The sequence below is a fragment of the Dermacentor andersoni genome, chromosome 9 (genome assembly GCF_023375885.2).
Source record: "Dermacentor andersoni chromosome 9, qqDerAnde1_hic_scaffold, whole genome shotgun sequence".
In the NCBI taxonomy this organism is placed as follows: Eukaryota; Metazoa; Arthropoda; class Arachnida; order Ixodida; family Ixodidae; genus Dermacentor; species Dermacentor andersoni.
In genome coordinates this window covers 87,274,216-87,290,042 of record NC_092822.1, presented here as the reverse complement: position 1 = coordinate 87,290,042, position 15,827 = coordinate 87,274,216, and the positions used below count along the sequence as shown (strand labels likewise).

General features: G+C 46.1%; 1 protein-coding gene across 2 annotated transcripts in view; it reads right to left on the bottom strand.

The window, feature by feature from the left end:
• The window catches only part of LOC129384131 (uncharacterized), a 31,006-nt gene extending 16,837 nt beyond the window's left edge, over window positions 1-14,169 (bottom strand). The window contains exons 1-5 of one of the 2 annotated variants that reach the window (XM_055069287.2): window positions 12,815-14,169; window positions 11,086-11,174; window positions 5,338-5,406; window positions 2,512-2,591; window positions 121-141 (exon numbers count right to left, since the gene is read on the bottom strand). In XM_055069287.2, coding sequence (XP_054925262.1) covers window positions 121-141; window positions 2,512-2,591; window positions 5,338-5,406; window positions 11,086-11,174; window positions 12,815-13,006 — 451 coding nt within the window. In that variant the 5' untranslated portion in view covers window positions 13,007-14,169. The remainder of the gene's footprint in view (window positions 1-120; window positions 142-2,511; window positions 2,592-5,337; window positions 5,407-11,085; window positions 11,175-12,814) is intronic. The other variant, XM_055069288.2, reaches the window with a different exon arrangement.
• Window positions 14,170-15,827: the final 1,658 nt, after the last annotated feature.

Below are 15,827 nucleotides of genomic sequence, written 5' to 3'. Positions count from 1 at the left end.
CCTCTTTTTTTTTTCAGTGACAACATGTACTCAGCGAGACAACTAGCCATGGCACGCCAACCTTCAGGGAAGTGTTCAAAGAAAGCTTTAGTTTAAGAAATTAAAAATAAAAATACTTACGCAGATGAGAAGAAGAGGAGGCTACAAAAAAAAATTCGGTTGTGTTAAACGTGAATTCACGACATTCGCAAGCTTAGCCCACAAATAAAAATACATAAGAGAAGCCCCATCCATCCCTATACCTTCAGTTTCATGCACATGAATAGGGCCGTGTAATTTATTCTTTGTTTAGGTATGCATCGTCTAGGGTGAAGGGGCATAAGGCAGATTCGAGTGCCTATAAGAGCCCCGCCACCTACACGTTTATTGGTGAGAGTTGGAAAGCACCAAGCATAGGACATAATTAAATGTACGGACAAGGACATCAAGAAAAGTTAAGAACAAAGAAATTGTCAACTCAATATACATGAAACACTACTTATATTTTGTGGCCGAATTTACATAGACAGGCAAGGACTATGTAAACTGCGTTCATGTGAATTGAATAGGAGGGCTGCGTCACGTACGTGATGCATATATTATGCGTATTATACAGCGCAGGGAAGCCTCGTGTACGTAATGAAGAAGCCAGTTGGCGCACGCACGCGTGAGAACTACGCAGGGAATCACCGCGCAACGGCTCACCGGCTTGCACGCTCTTTTATGCATGTATGAATTGCGTTAAATGTATTTGGCATATTTCATACATAAGGCATGCAACAGAGAGCGAGCAGAAGTAAGATCAAACACAGCCCGCATTCCGAAACTTAACATTGTCGTCATGTGTTAGAAGCGCGGAGCGAAGAATTAAAAAGAAAAGGTTCGGTACAAAAATCGTACACCTCACTGTAGGGACGCATTGTAAAGAGAAGTTGCCTACACACAAGACCTGCATGTGTTAACGTTTTCCCTACAAGCGCCCCCAGTCACAAACGTAGTGCAATGACTACATTATTTGCGCACCTTCCAACAGCGCGCTGCCCAAGCCCCTAACGAAGGGGCTTCATTGCTCATTTTAAAATGAAGACGTGCGTAATAATCATGATTCGATGTACAGCTTTCCAATAAATTTTTTTTTTTCAATCTTGTGGTTGCGTCGACCGGCACGTCGTTAACCTCCACGTTACGGAGTGCACCTGCAGAAGTAGCAAGGATATATAGGCGCACGCTCGCGGAACGTCCTAGCCTCCGAGCATCGTCTGCTGAACTATTACAACGAATCCAGCGCAATCCCTGCTGTCTATTAGCATATCTGTTGTTTACTACCATTTAGTTAAAGCAATATGAGCGCAATAACGCGTGTGCGCATTCATGTTTGGGTTAGAAGCGGATAAGCAGTAGGGGCGATATGGAGCTTGCCGAGATTGCCTAACACATGATGCTCGGACAAGAGTGCGCTCTGTGCGCATGCGCCTGCCATCGCTAATCTCGTAGTGGCGCTCCGCGAGACGGCACTGATAGCCGTGTCGATCTATGTCGATCGACGCTTCCGTGAAGTTATTAACCTCTTGGAGAGCTGTACCGTGGACTCCGGGCATTACATGCGTAATTTCGTGGTCGCGTTACCTTAGTTTCCTGCTAATCATGAAACAGAGCTGTGTAATATGCCAGATGCTTCTCGATTGGCACGGAGAAGATGTTTTCAATGAATTCAAGTCAACTACCGGCGTATCCCGTGCAATGAAACAAGCGGATTGCGATGCGGCCGGCGTCTCCATTCCGTCACCCAACTCTGGCAGGCCTACGCAAGTACAGGCAGCACATTCAACATGTCCTACCTACGCGAAGAAACTGACACGCTATGCGTAAGTCATTTGTCATTACGTTAGGATGAAGCTTTCCATACTTTAACGCAGAGTACAGCAGAACTTCTTAAGCAGAAAAGCGCCGAACTGATTTTAATGAAATTTATTCGATCTAAAGAAAAGTTTAAAGCTTCCATTGCAGGGATTGAGTATATTTCCGGGTTATAGGCAGTGAAATTATTCCCATAACCTAATGTCTGGACTAGGTTTCTGCGAAGAATAATTTTTTGTCCATTGCAGCAACTGTATCTCAATAAGCATATATTGTAGTCCTTGCCGTATAAAGAACAATTTTCGATTGAACACACATTCTGAGCAAATAGCGTACTTAAGTAAAATATGCCAGCCCTCAATGGAAAGAACTACAAGGTTCGAATATTGACAGAAATACAACGCATGGCGAACGCTACACTACAAGCGATCTTAGTGCTTATTTATTAGCATTAAACTTTTGTCATTGTCTATGTAAATCCACAAGCTGCAGCGAAGGTGATATAGCAAAGTTGTAAAATTAGATACCAGGAAAGGAAATTAGCTATCAAGAATAAAAAGCTGTCTGACGTAGTTTATAGAAACTAAATACCAGTGGATCTCCTGTTTATTTTGTGTGTGCGTGTGATGGCCAGACGGGAACTAAAAATACAGATTTTTGGACAGTTCAACGTACGGAACAGGGAGAATATGTAGGGCACCACGCAGAGAAGCACAATAATGGTGAGCAGGACACCGACCAACCGTGGCGACGAGCTGCAAGTTGAAACAAGCAGAGAGAGAGATAGTTACACAAATAACAAACGCGGAACATCGCTGGATCAGAATGGACGCTTTAGTGAAGCACGAAGTCACTCTCATACTGCGCGACCATTGTCAAACTACTATATACTTGCTCTTTTGGGCAAAGAGAAGTCGATCATAACTGGGCGTAGTGAAAGAAAGACTATGTTCAAACGATGCGACCAAACGAGGGTGTCGGTAACGTCAATGTGATGTCACAAATTTCGAGCTATTAAATGGATCAGGGTTCCCCTTTATACAGAAAAGCCCGCAGATGTCAGGTTGGATATATGCTGACTTTTCAAAGCAATGTTTCCTTTCTTGCGAAAGCTTGCTACTTGCACTTTGCCGATAATGCCAACTGGCGACATACATCGCACGACGGGAAGCTAGTGAAGAAAGGTTGAAACAGCGTCAGCCACTTTCCTTCGTTAATGCATTTTTTACGAAGCACGTAGATGTTGACGTAGGTAACACTGACCTATTAGCAATTCCTGAGGTGCAACCAACCTGACAAGCATAATTGCATGTTTACTTCTAGAGTCCCTAAGAGGTTCGTCAAAATGTCTTTAACGGAAAGTTGGCTCACTTAGAAAGCAAGGATGTATGTGTTGGAAGTTCCAAGAGAACATTAAAATATCTTATGACGCCAATTTATTCTGGCAAAACCGCCAAATAGCCAAGTTTTATTTTACGGCGCCAGTGCCACAAGATTACGTTCCGCGTGCGTAACAATAGCAAACTTGGAATTATGTCGCTTTGGAGACGCCGTTGCCAATGTAACCATTGAAAGTGAAGCTTCTTTCGTTGTCTATCGAAGCATTATTGTAGCTAAAAGCTCTAAACACTGCAAGCGTACGCATAAACGTAAGCAAAGAAAATAAGAAAAAAATATGCGGGAAACATGGAACGGAGGAATATATGGATTAAATAAAACAACAATGGAAGGGAACAAACAATTTTTTTTTTTTACAAAAAAAGGAAAGCAGACTAACACGAGCAACGCGGGTCTGTCCATAGACCAACACACTTGGCTCTCCTGAACGTCCATTCGTTCTACCGTTCGTCATAACGAGAAGAAAGCATCATTAGGCACTTGTATCATACGCTATGCTTTGCGTTCTAATGGGCGGCCTGCAAAATCGCTGCCGCAATTCCGCTTTACGGAGCGTGCACATTGGAATGGTACCGACAAAGCTTTTAACGCGTGAAGAAACTGTGTCGTAACCTGGCGGCTGTACCTATAAAAACATGTTCACGATCGGGGCAAACACTGGAATGTCTTCCCCCCCCCTTCCCCACATTCCCCTATCCTACCCCAGAGTACAATATATTAGCCAGTACGCGTAACGCTAGCGTCGGTTGAAACCTGCGTGCTCGTCGACATGACAGCATACGTTGCAGAGGAAGGCCGGCGCATTCCAGCTCACCGGCAGTCGTCTGCACGGCAGAGACTGTGGTGCAACCAGAAGAAATTGTCAGAAACTTTGCACTCCGATAGAGCCGCCATAGTACGAACTCAATTTTTACTAAAAGCGTTGGTGCTCAGGAGTTCAACGTGGCAATGTAGCGTGCCGCCGTAAAGTTGTTTCTTTTGCTCTTGCCCTATATGTTTTTTATTGTATCCGTATTTATTCGAATCTAGGCAAGTCTTGATTCTAGGCCAACGCCCGAAATTCGGAAGGTGAGAAATTCAGTGGTGATATAGCGGAAAATGCGTGAGAAATGAGTGAGAGCCTTACGTGACATCTCTTTCAGGTTCCGGAACTGCGATTTCAACTGCGTACACACACTAGTTTATATATATATATATATATATATATATATATATATATATATATATATATATATATATATATATATATATATATATATATATATATATATATATATATATATAGCGACTGAATACTTCAATGAGCCATACGTATTTAAAAGGATGAGAAGCACAAATTCTTGGTTTTCTGGGGTTTGTGTGTCAAACAGTTTCAATCGGTCCTCCGACCGAAACTGTTAGCAAACTACCCTAAAAAAATCACGCAGTCGTGCCTCTCATTCTTCTATACATATGCAGCGCGTGGCCGGCTTACCACACTTCACACACATGCACTTTTTTCTACTCTGGCACTTGGAGTGCCAGCGCATTAAAATGAATAAGTAAATGTTTCCTCTAACCCAAGCTGAACCAGAAAAACAGAAAGGCATTCGACCGTGAATACAGGAAGCAGCGTTATCGAGCTGTTGCACTTTCGGAATTCCCGCACTTTTCAACCGGCGGAAATTTGATATACTATGCCGCCACGGCACAGTTCACTACGTAAACAAAGTAGGCATGTCGTCATCCCCACATTTGTCTTAGCGAAATGATTGATTGATTGATTGATTGATTGATTGATTGATTGATTGATTGATTGATTGATTGATTGATTGATTGATTGATTGATTGATTGATTGCGTGTCGTTGTAGATAGGTGAAGTTTGACCTTAACCTTCGCTCGCGTTATCTCCATGGTTACCTAGTTTCCCTTTCTAGTTGTGTCCTCAAAAATCCGCGAAATCTTTTTGCGCATCGTAGCCTTAATATTTCCGCAGTCGGCAGTGTGTGGCGCTTGCGGCCGAACCACATCCCTGAGCCTAAGCAAACCCCCTACTTTCACAAATTATTTCTTTAAAATGAAGTACTGGCCTACATTCGAGTAAATACGGTATTGTTGCGTACCTCGGCAGGCTTATAGAGCCATCGTTCTGCAAGCCAGGTCTGCGGCGGAGCCCAAGAAACTCTAATGTTCTGCAGCAATAGGGAAAAAAATTTGGTTGACCCTTCCTTCGGAGCAATTGGTCATAACACGAAAACGAAACCTCTATTCTAAGAAGCAGTAGTAGCTTGTGCACTATCTTCCATTTTAATGCGAAAACATTCTGTGCCCCATTACTCGAAAATTCGTTGACGTGTCCGAAAGATGGTGCCAACCCGGCTGACGTTGCAAAGAGCACATACACGTCACAGCATGTTCAGATTGACGTCCCATTTCCCAAGGAAGTTCCTGTGAGCAAAGTAAATTGTTACCTTTGAAAAAGAAAATTTGGCAAATTTCGCTCTAGGTGGGAATCGAACCCGTGCCTCCGGGTGCGAGACGAGCCAACGCCACGGACTAGCACGCTTCCCCGACGCGACGGTGGCTCCGCGGTTCCGGTTGATTAAAGTGTGCCCAGTGCGTGCGTCATTGCACACGCCACGACTCACGCGGGCAAACAAGCCCGTTGAGACGCTCGACGCTATTTGATTCGACCTTACCGAGGCGCAGCTAGAACGCAGGCGAGAACTTGCGCGTACAAGGAACGCAGGGAAATAAACATTTCACCAAAGGGACTATAACGCTTTCGCATTCGCACGTGTAAATCGGCCTTCAAGTGTCTCTCGCCAATTTTATTTGCAATTTACCTCGAAGGGCGAAGCAATGACAGCGATAGCAGGCGGGCAAGGCATGAGCTTCTGACAGCCCCCCAGGCGCTACCAGGCCGCAAAGGTACCGGCACCTTGCATGCCGCCAGAAGCCTCGACCATCGCTTCGCGAACATCGCCTCTCGAGGCTTCTTTTAACGTGACAGCGTTAAGGAGCTTGTGTCGCAGAAAAGTCAGTGTCATCGGCGTCGGTGTTGGTGCCGTTGGCCGTGAGCGAAAAAATCCCGGAAGGCAATTCATAAACAACTTGCAAGATGGGAAACCAGGGTCTCCAGAGTGTGAGAGGGAGACGCTACAACTCAGCTATGAGCTCGATGCTTCAAAGCGGTACAAAAGCGCCTCTAGTGAATGCGGTGTTCCCTTAGAAACGCGCCGTAGATATACTGTGGCGTATATCGGTAATTATGAGCATGTAAATTACAGAAGTCGCAGTTAAACGCGTAGCGAAGTACGTTTCCGCTACATTTCTTCTGCGCTTGCCGCGCACGCAGTGCCCTCTTGCGGCAAACGCAGAAGACCCCTCCTCACAATGTACGGCGCTGCCCCTACAGGTGGCGCGCCACTCGCCCGTGCGACGCGGCTCCTCTTTCCGCTCACAGCGCGGATCCTGGGGGCAGCGTCCGATGCGGGACGCCTCTGACGTGATCGCTGCGCCGTAGGGCGTCTGGTGGGAAAGCGTCCCCTGCGATGTGTGACGTGCTGCTGGCGAGGAGTCATGCGTCTTCGTGGTGCTCCCAAACGAGATATAAGACGATCCCATCGAGGCGTCGGCCCCATGATCGCGTCCGCCTTCATGGCGCATCGCGGCCATGAAGCGGACCCGTGCCGATCACAACGTTTGGCTCGCGTAGATCGTTTCTCTCTCCGAGACACCGAGTTCTTTGGTTCGTTCCGCTTGCTCTGGCGCACGTTTCATCTTTGTGTGACTCAAGAGCATGCCGAGCGAATGAGTGGGTGATGTGAATGGGGTGCGATAACGCTATCGCGTTCCACTCTTGAAGGCGAAGCTTAAGCGTCCTCCAATTTTGTTCGTCCGCGTCGGCAACGTTTCGCAAACGCTGCGCGCCATGGTGAATCCGGGACGGCAGCAAACCAAGGTGATGACAACCTCCAGCAGCGCCCCGCCGTCCACAATTGCCGGTTTTTCGGCCTGTGCGCGGTACAGCTGGTTTGCCATCTTCTATCTTGCCTTCTGCTATCCGCCTGGTTAGCTCACATGGTGCAGTTGTTCACCTGGAAAGGCGGTGATCCCGGGATCGAGTCCTGGGATCGAGTCCCGGGCCAGGACTAATTTTTCTTTAACCTCGAGGCTTCTCTTTCGAGGAACACGTATGGGTTTCCTTTGTAGCAATTCCTACGATTAGGTGGATGTCTCATTTTCCCTTAATAATTTACTTCTGTCCACCTTGCGGGTTTCCGCAGAGCTATTAGGTCAGACATCACACGTGCAGCAACTGCTCCTCGTGCGCTTGAAATATAATGCTAACCGCAACTCGGTGACATCAAATATGTCAAAACATATCTAAATACACGAATATGCGCGCGTAGGCACTGTCACGGAACTCAGAATCGCACTGGTATATGAGCAGCCGGGGACACCCTCGAAACGACTAGCAGGAACAGTAGTGTATGCGCTGTCAATGCCTATCTATAATTCGTACTGCTTTCATGCACAAAATCCGTGAGTTCGGTAAAGTATACATTGGTTAGGGGATTCGCATATGTGATTTTTCAATTGAGAACAGGTACTTTCATGACAAAAAAAGCCGATGCGAGTATACTATGTACTAGTACCATTGGCAACTGAGCGAGTAGATTGTTTACGCTGCTGTATCGAAGGGACCACCACATGATTCCCGGTTGGGAAAGCACGCAAAGAACATACTGCGAAAATTATAGTGTGTCAGCGTAAGAATGCATTTAGATGAACGCGTGTACAATTATATTTCATTCCAGGAAGAGCCCGTGAGTCCAAATGGCATCCTTCGAGAACGGCAACGTACAAACGTTGATAGTGCCCCGTTTGATGGTGCGATTTACGAAGCGAACAATAGTTGATCTCAAATCCCCATTGTCAAAACTGAATCATAACAATAGTTTTCTTCGTCCTAATGACTTAAGCTCCAGATTATGTTCCCCGGAAGTAGACGTACAAACTCGGCGGCTGTGCTAGGCCTAAATTCGGCTGAACGGGAACGACATCGGCTCAAACTGTACGGCCGGTGTGGCCTGAAGTCAGTGAATTTCTACTTCGGAAAAATGTGCCATATTGAGCGTGGCTGAGCAAATATACGCGCACAGCTGGTGTGGCAATAGCGACACTGCTGCAGTATTTTGGCTCTTAGCTGATCCCACTGACTGGTGAATAGACGGTCGGCGGGCCATCTTTTCGGAGGCGTTGGCACTAAGTACCGCTACGTTGCTACGGTTCGTGGTTAAAAGCCACGTCGGCCTACAAAAACATAAGCATTAGTATGTGCCTCGAGCATTCGTGCCATCTTTGGCATCGGCAGCATTCGCCGGACGTCTGCGGAAACAGGTTGCGTCGTGTCTCGAGCTCTCCTGTGTGAACGCCGGCCAGCGCCCTTCGACGCTCGCGCGAACGTGTAGTTGGGCTATCTCGACGCCACTACGCGCTTCATCACGTGGTGCATTCCCCGTGCCCGACGCTGAACGCACCCAGACGCAGTGCGGTGCGTTCGCGTCTATGCCTCCGGTGCAATCACGCGCACACATGTGGCGCTGAGCCGGGCTCCCTAAAGGGTTGCACAATATAGCGCCTCTTCTTCATGGAGCACGGAAAACGTTAGCAGAGGGCCTTACGTCACGCAGCCAGCCTTGGCAAGCTAACGTTCCGTGACGACAGTCCCTTTGCTCAGTGCCAACCCAGCACGTGGCCTTCTGTGTCGATATCACGGAGTAAGAATCGAGATTTGTCGACATGAAATAATGTCTTCCTTTCTCTTCGAATGAGTATTGCAAAAAATCATCCAGGAGTACTAAAAAGTTGGAGAAGCTTAAGCTTCGCCTTTAAGAGTGGAACGCGATAGCATTTGAAGATCCCTGACTGCTTCTCACATGCACCTCCCAAAAACTGCAGCCTGTGTAGCACTAATGTTTACCGAGAAGCGCTGGCGCCTAACGCTACGCACGAAGGCGAGCTTTCTGGTAGAAATGCGACCTCTTGCGTGGGCCGAACCCGGAAGCAGTGTACAGCCGCGCTAAAAGATTTGCATCATTTTCAGGTTTCGCTTAACGCGACAGCGTCAAGGAGCTCGTGTCGCAGAAAAGCCGGTGTCGTCGGCGTCGGTGTCGGCGCCAGCAACGTTGGCCGTGAGCAATATATCCTAGAAAGCACTTCATAAATAAAAAACATCTTGCAAGATGGGCTGGTGGGAATCCAACCAGGGTCTCCGGAGTGTGAGATGGAGACGCTACCACTCAGCCACGAGTTCGTTCCTTCAAAACGGCACAATATCGCCTCTAGTGAATGCGGTGTTGTCTTAGCAACGTGCCGTAGAAAGTTATGCTGCGGTGTATATCGGTAATTATGACCATGCAACTTACAGAAGTCGCAGTTTCATGAGTAGCGAAGTACGTTTCCGCTACATTTCTTCTGCGCTCTGCGCACACGCAGAGCCATCTTGCGGCAACACAGAAGACCCCCTCCTCGCAATGTACGGCGCTGCCCCGATACGTGGCGCGCCACTCGCCCCATGACCGCGTCCGCCTTCATGGCGCGTCGGGGCCCGGCTATCTGTGCCGATCGCGACGTTTGGCTGGCGGAGCGCGTTTGAGTAGGCGGTGCGAACGGGGTGCCATAACACTATCGCGTTCCACTCTTGAAGGCGAAGCTTAAGCGGCCTCCAATTTTTGTTTCACACTTTTAACATTTCAGTCTCCGAAAATTTAACATAAAGGGCATGCGCTGTCGGTGTTTTCTCTCATGGCATTTGTTTCTGGGCTGTCATGCTTCAAATCCCGAGCAACAACATTGTCAAGAATTTAAGACAAGGAATGACCAACTTAGGTGATAGAATGGTGTGGCAATATAGCGCGCATAGACCGCATTTTTAAACAAGGCGTGGCGTATACGTACACTTTATTATATACGAAAATTTTCACTCACGGACAAGTCCGCCGACGTTGAAGACGACACCAGATCTTCTGCGACATGTTCACGCTATTGTGTTTAAACGAGCAAGAAAAAGTGACCAAGCAAGCCAGCTCACTTTTAGGCTTCGCTTGGCGTTGTCCTCAGTACCGGACGCACCTCGTACACCGCAAGTGGGCAGACAAGGGTCATTTGCACTTTTGCTCTTCTTGGGCGTTATGTTTTGTCGAAACAAACCAACAATTCACGCGGAAAATGCATGGCACGCTTTCATCCGATGGTGCTCTATGTGGACACTAAACTGTCATTTTTGACCTGAACTGCCTAATACTCCCGTGATTATTTTGCATTTATTTATTTCCTTGGTGTTTTTCCTATCTTTTAGTGTTATTTACTGTGCCTAATTCTTACCTTTTGTCATTTTTTCTCTCTCTTTCCTGTTTCCCATTTTAATTTTTTATACATTCCCCAGTTCTTTTTTCTTTCCTTTCATAATTATTTTTCTTTCTTGATTTTACAACATTTATTAAAAATCACCGAGGAGCGGAAGACGAGGGTTCTCATGCTACGCCATACCTTTTTAATTTCCTCATTTAAAATATCCACCTAATTTTATAACCACGGCCGCACAATTGTCCTGGGTATTTTCTTCTTTTTTTTCAGTTTGCTTATCCTACAAACTTGCGGTATGGCTTCTCAAGCCCTATTGTTCTACTTTTTATTGGTTTTAACCTGCCATCCACCTGATGATGCGGGCTTCCCTCACTTTAATCTCATTTCGTCTCTGAGGAATAAAACAAGGTGCGGTCTGGTCAAGAGACGTTAGGTACAACATTTTTTTTTTCTCTTTTGTTGTCTTTCATATTTAACAATACAGCAAGTGCACTTACGGTTGGGACGGGTCTATCGGCACCGCAGGCTTCAGTTTCCTGCCGATCGCTCCACTCGGACAACTGCTTGGCGGGACTCTCGAGTCTTCCTGCAAACGGTTTTTGCGACCAACTGCGTGTGGCTAGAAAGCAGCGAGGTACATGCACAACTCGTTTCTTTGTTCTATAGGGCATTGTATGCGTAGGGATCACAACGAGGCGCGAGGGACGGGAATCGTAGATTCTTCTTTCACCCACTGCAACTTGCGCGGTTGCTTTGCCGTGGTAAATATAAGTTGATTCCAATATATGCAAGACCACCTAGCCCATTCTGCTATAGTTCTTCTCATTACTTCTTTATTGAGATGAAATCTGAATTACGTACTTAGAATTTTGTATATCTTGCAGCTCATGAATATTTATTTAAATGTTTTTCTGCGCTCTTCCTTATCCTCTGGTTGGCTGTCATTTGTATACACATATATATATATACCTTTTACACTCACCGCGGCAGTTTAGTGAATACGGCGTTGAGCTGCTTAGCCCGAGCTCGCGAGTTCGACGCCGACCGTTCCTTCTGCATTGCGATGGTGGCAAAATGTGAAAAACGCTCCTATTAAGTGCTTGTCAAAATTCCCATGTGGTCAAAATAAATTCGGAGTCTCCCACCATTGTACAATACTCCAATAGGTACCGAGTTTTTTCTTTTTTTTCAGAACTTGCATGGACATCAGCAGAAGAGCGCCCTATTTTTGATAGTTTCCATAGATTTCCTTACAGCAGGCTCATCGTGCATATATTTAATGATGGTCACTCCTTAGCGCATCGCGAGAAACGTCCCTTTCCTGTAGAAATCACGCCTGTTCACAGCAAATTCACAAATACTGCAGACAACACTGCTGAATACGACGCATAATCAACTCCCTCTCGCCCGTATTACCAGCCTATCTTTTACTACGGGCATTGTTCCCAGACAAGTTGAAAAGTGCTTGCGTATGTCCTATCTTCAAAGGAGGCAACCAAAAACAAATGTCCAGTTATCGTCAAGTATCAGTTCCGCCTCTTTTGTCCAAAGTATATGAAAACGCAAGAAATGTCCGGCTGCAGGATTTTTTACAGCGAAGCTGTATATGTCTAGCCGATTCGACCGTCCGTCCGTCTGTCGCCCGCACGCCATAAACTCCTTCGGCGCAACACCATGCGCATGCGCGAGAAAGAAAAAAAAATATAGAAAGTGCGCGATTGGCTGCGCCAGTAGTGTCGTCGTTGTTCTCCGTCGCAGCCGAGCCCACTCGTAGCAGTTTCTCTACGGCTCCGAAATGGAGCCGGGGTTACCGCGGAGCGAATTGGTAGGAGCATCGCTCGCGTAATGCGAACACGTGGGCTCGTGGCCCACCTACGGCCAGTTAATCAGCCATTTTCATTTCGATTAATTTATAACTTCGTTATTTTAACTATTATGTACAACTAATTTCCCCTACGTCGTCCTTGGTCGCTTTCTTTGTTATGGTGTGTGTGTGTGTGTGTGTGTGTGTGTGCGTGTGTGTGCGTGTGTGTGCGTGTGTGTGTGTGTGTGTGTGTGCGTGTGTGCGTGTGCGTGTGCGTGTGCGTGTGTGTGTGTGCGTGTGTGTGTGCGTGTGCGTGTGCGTGTGTGTGTGTGTGTGCAATTGCTCGCGGATAGCGCGAGATAGAAACCCTTAACAAACTGCAGCAGATATCTCCCATGTTCTACAAAAATAATTGCGTTTACCTCGCCAGTCGATGCCGTGACGTACGTTGACGTCGTCTGCCAATATGAAGAACCCACTCTGGCGCTGGCACCTTCTTCTGGGGCCGAGATTGCTGTTGATGCCGTCGCTGTACCCCCTTCTGAAGCAGTAATCATTTCCATCGATGACGTCGAGCATTCGTCGAAAGACGAAGTCGCTGTTGACGACTGCATTGTGGACGTCTGAAGAACTGCTGTTCTGATTATATGACTAGACCTCACAACGGTAGCAGCTGATGACGGCTTGGTTTGGTGTGGTGCCTACGGATATGGCTCAACCCACTACAGGGGATCGGCAATGAATCGTGCGGCAGTAGGTAAGAAGGGAAGAATACTTAAATTGAACTTTGTAGTTTAGAAAGTGATATTAAATGAACACTAATCGTTATTATCAATTTTCATGCTGTATTATTTTTAATTTCTAAGTTAATATTTTTGTGTTCATATCGCGGAAGGTGAAACAATGAAATTAACGTGACAGTCTCCTTGTTTCACTTACACAATGAAATATCACTTCAAATACGTTTTTTATTGCAGCGTCATTATGCCGGTGATGATTATGATGATGATGAAGCCTCAGTTAATGGTACAAACCCACTGTGGGGGATAGGCCACGAATCGGGTAGTAATATGATTCAATAAGTAAAATAAAATAAATTGGTTAATAAATAAATAAAACACGAAAAAAAAGGAAAACAAATAAGCCAAGATGCAATATAAAGTGTGAATGCATGAGATAAAGTATTGATAAATACTATAGTGAGCCTTGCGTTGATAGGATTGTTAAAAAGAAAAAAAAAGAATAAAGTAAAGTAAATTGCACTGATGGAGCTCATAACTTCATTTTCCTCTAAAATGACAATGATTCGCCTCAAATGTGGCACGTTTCAACTACAGGGGCATCGGCCGAGAATCGGGCGGACATAGGGAACGCACAAAAATTGAAAGTGCCTATAGCATACGGCGAAAGAGGGTGAATGCGAAAGCCAGCACGCTCAAGAGAAATGCATTAAATTGCTTGATCTACTCATTTGAATGCGATGTTACTTCTTTTTTTCTCCAACAGAAGATCGCGAGTTTGAGTGCCTTAATTGAGACTAACTTAATTAGCTGTGCCCTACATAACTTCACCCTAATTAACATATAACGTCATGATTCCTACTGCCTAAATAACACTGTAATAATTAACTGTACCTTAATTACCTTTCTCTTAACACCATAGGTCATGCATTGTAGCATCCTAATTAACTCTATATTAACTTGACCTAATTAACTTCACCGTAATACAAAAGGTCGTGCATTCTAGTATTTTAATTAGCTATGTATTAATAACTGTCTTAATTACCTTCGCCTTATTACCAAAGGTCGTTGGTTGCACTGCCTTATCTAACTCTCTAATAATTAACTGTGTATTAGTTAACTGCGCTTTAGGACAAAAGGTTGTGGGTTTGACTCCCATCGAAGGTCGTGGATTCTAGCGCCTCAATTAAGTCTATCTTAGTTAACTTTGCCTTTTCTTGGCATGCCGAGCGCCATTGGAGCCAGCGGTGGCAGAAAACGACGACGAACGTGGGAGCAGTGGCACGAGCGCGTCTATGCGCGAGGCGAGATCACGTGACTTTCTGTACCGCACGCCACGTTTTCGAAGCCACCGTGTGATGAGGCATATAAGGCTTTCGCCTTGATATTTACAAGTACAGCACTTCATCGAGGACTAGAAATATTCGAAAGTGGAAACAACACAATAACGCGTAATTTAGGAGTCGGACAAGATTAAGGGAGTAAATTTTATAAAGTGGCAACTCCAGCAACAGTCCAAGAATTCCTTTATCATGTTCAGGGAGGCGGAGGCGGTTATTTGGGGCCCTATGTTGCGCTATATGTTATGGTTGGTGCTCCGCTTACTTCCATGTCTTATTACGTACCCGTACGCGAGAACCAACCGGTACGTCGAACGCCACTTTCTCAAGGACCAGTTCAAAGCCCCGTACAGCGCCTACGACCGCCTTTGGAGGCGCAGCGTCTCAAACGACAGCGTCTCTCTCTTCCAGCAGAGGCGCAGCTTCAAGTGACAGCGTCTCACAATGCTAGCGGTCTCAAGAGAAGAATGTGAGAGCGCTCCCCGTACCACCGTGCTACCATGCGGTACCCCGCCGTGTACCGGTACCACCGATACCGCCAGCACCATGGCACGGTGGTAGCGTTCAACCCGCGGCGGAGTTGAAGCAGCGTTCAAGCACTCGGCAAAGTGAAGCAAACAGCGCATACATTTTTTTTTTTTTGGAATCAGGCATGCAACATACGGAACATCCTTCGTTTCAATAAAGAACGAGCACAAAACAAGCATCCGAACCACATATTTGGTGATAACTATAATGAGGTGCTCCTGATAATAATGCTAAGCACGTAGTGCTCCCCGCATACGTTATCCGGTAAAGGTCAATGTTGCGCAAGCTTCTGCGGCGACGACAGCTTGCGACATGTGGAGTTACGTCAGTAGCCTTTCGTATATAAAAGAACTAGCCTAGCAACTGCCTTCATTGTTGTTGTAGCGCCGCTATGGGTAAGCAAGGTATAGTTAGGACTTCCGAGGCGCAGAGTGAATATGAAGAGCGGCAAACGAAAAAGAAATAACAATACGACCAGCGCCGGCATGCTGTCAAAGTTAGCATTACTCTAAATTGCCGCTACTCTAAAGCAATGAAGCATTGGACACTCCCCTCAGCAGTTCGAAGGGTGGTTTACAACAGCTACGCTGGGCACACTTTCGCAGGGGTGGGATGGCGAGACAAGTTTTTTTTATGTTGACGGTTTATTGTTCAAATAAATGGTCTTCCAAACATACCGTTCCGCTCTAGGCTTTAACCACACGGATGTGTTTGGTGTTTTTTTAGGTTTCCTTCACGCTACAACGTTTTTGCCATGATTACTCCAACTTTGTTTATATCCCTATTCATTCCAAACTATTTCAGCTGAGAAACATCAAACGAGTGTT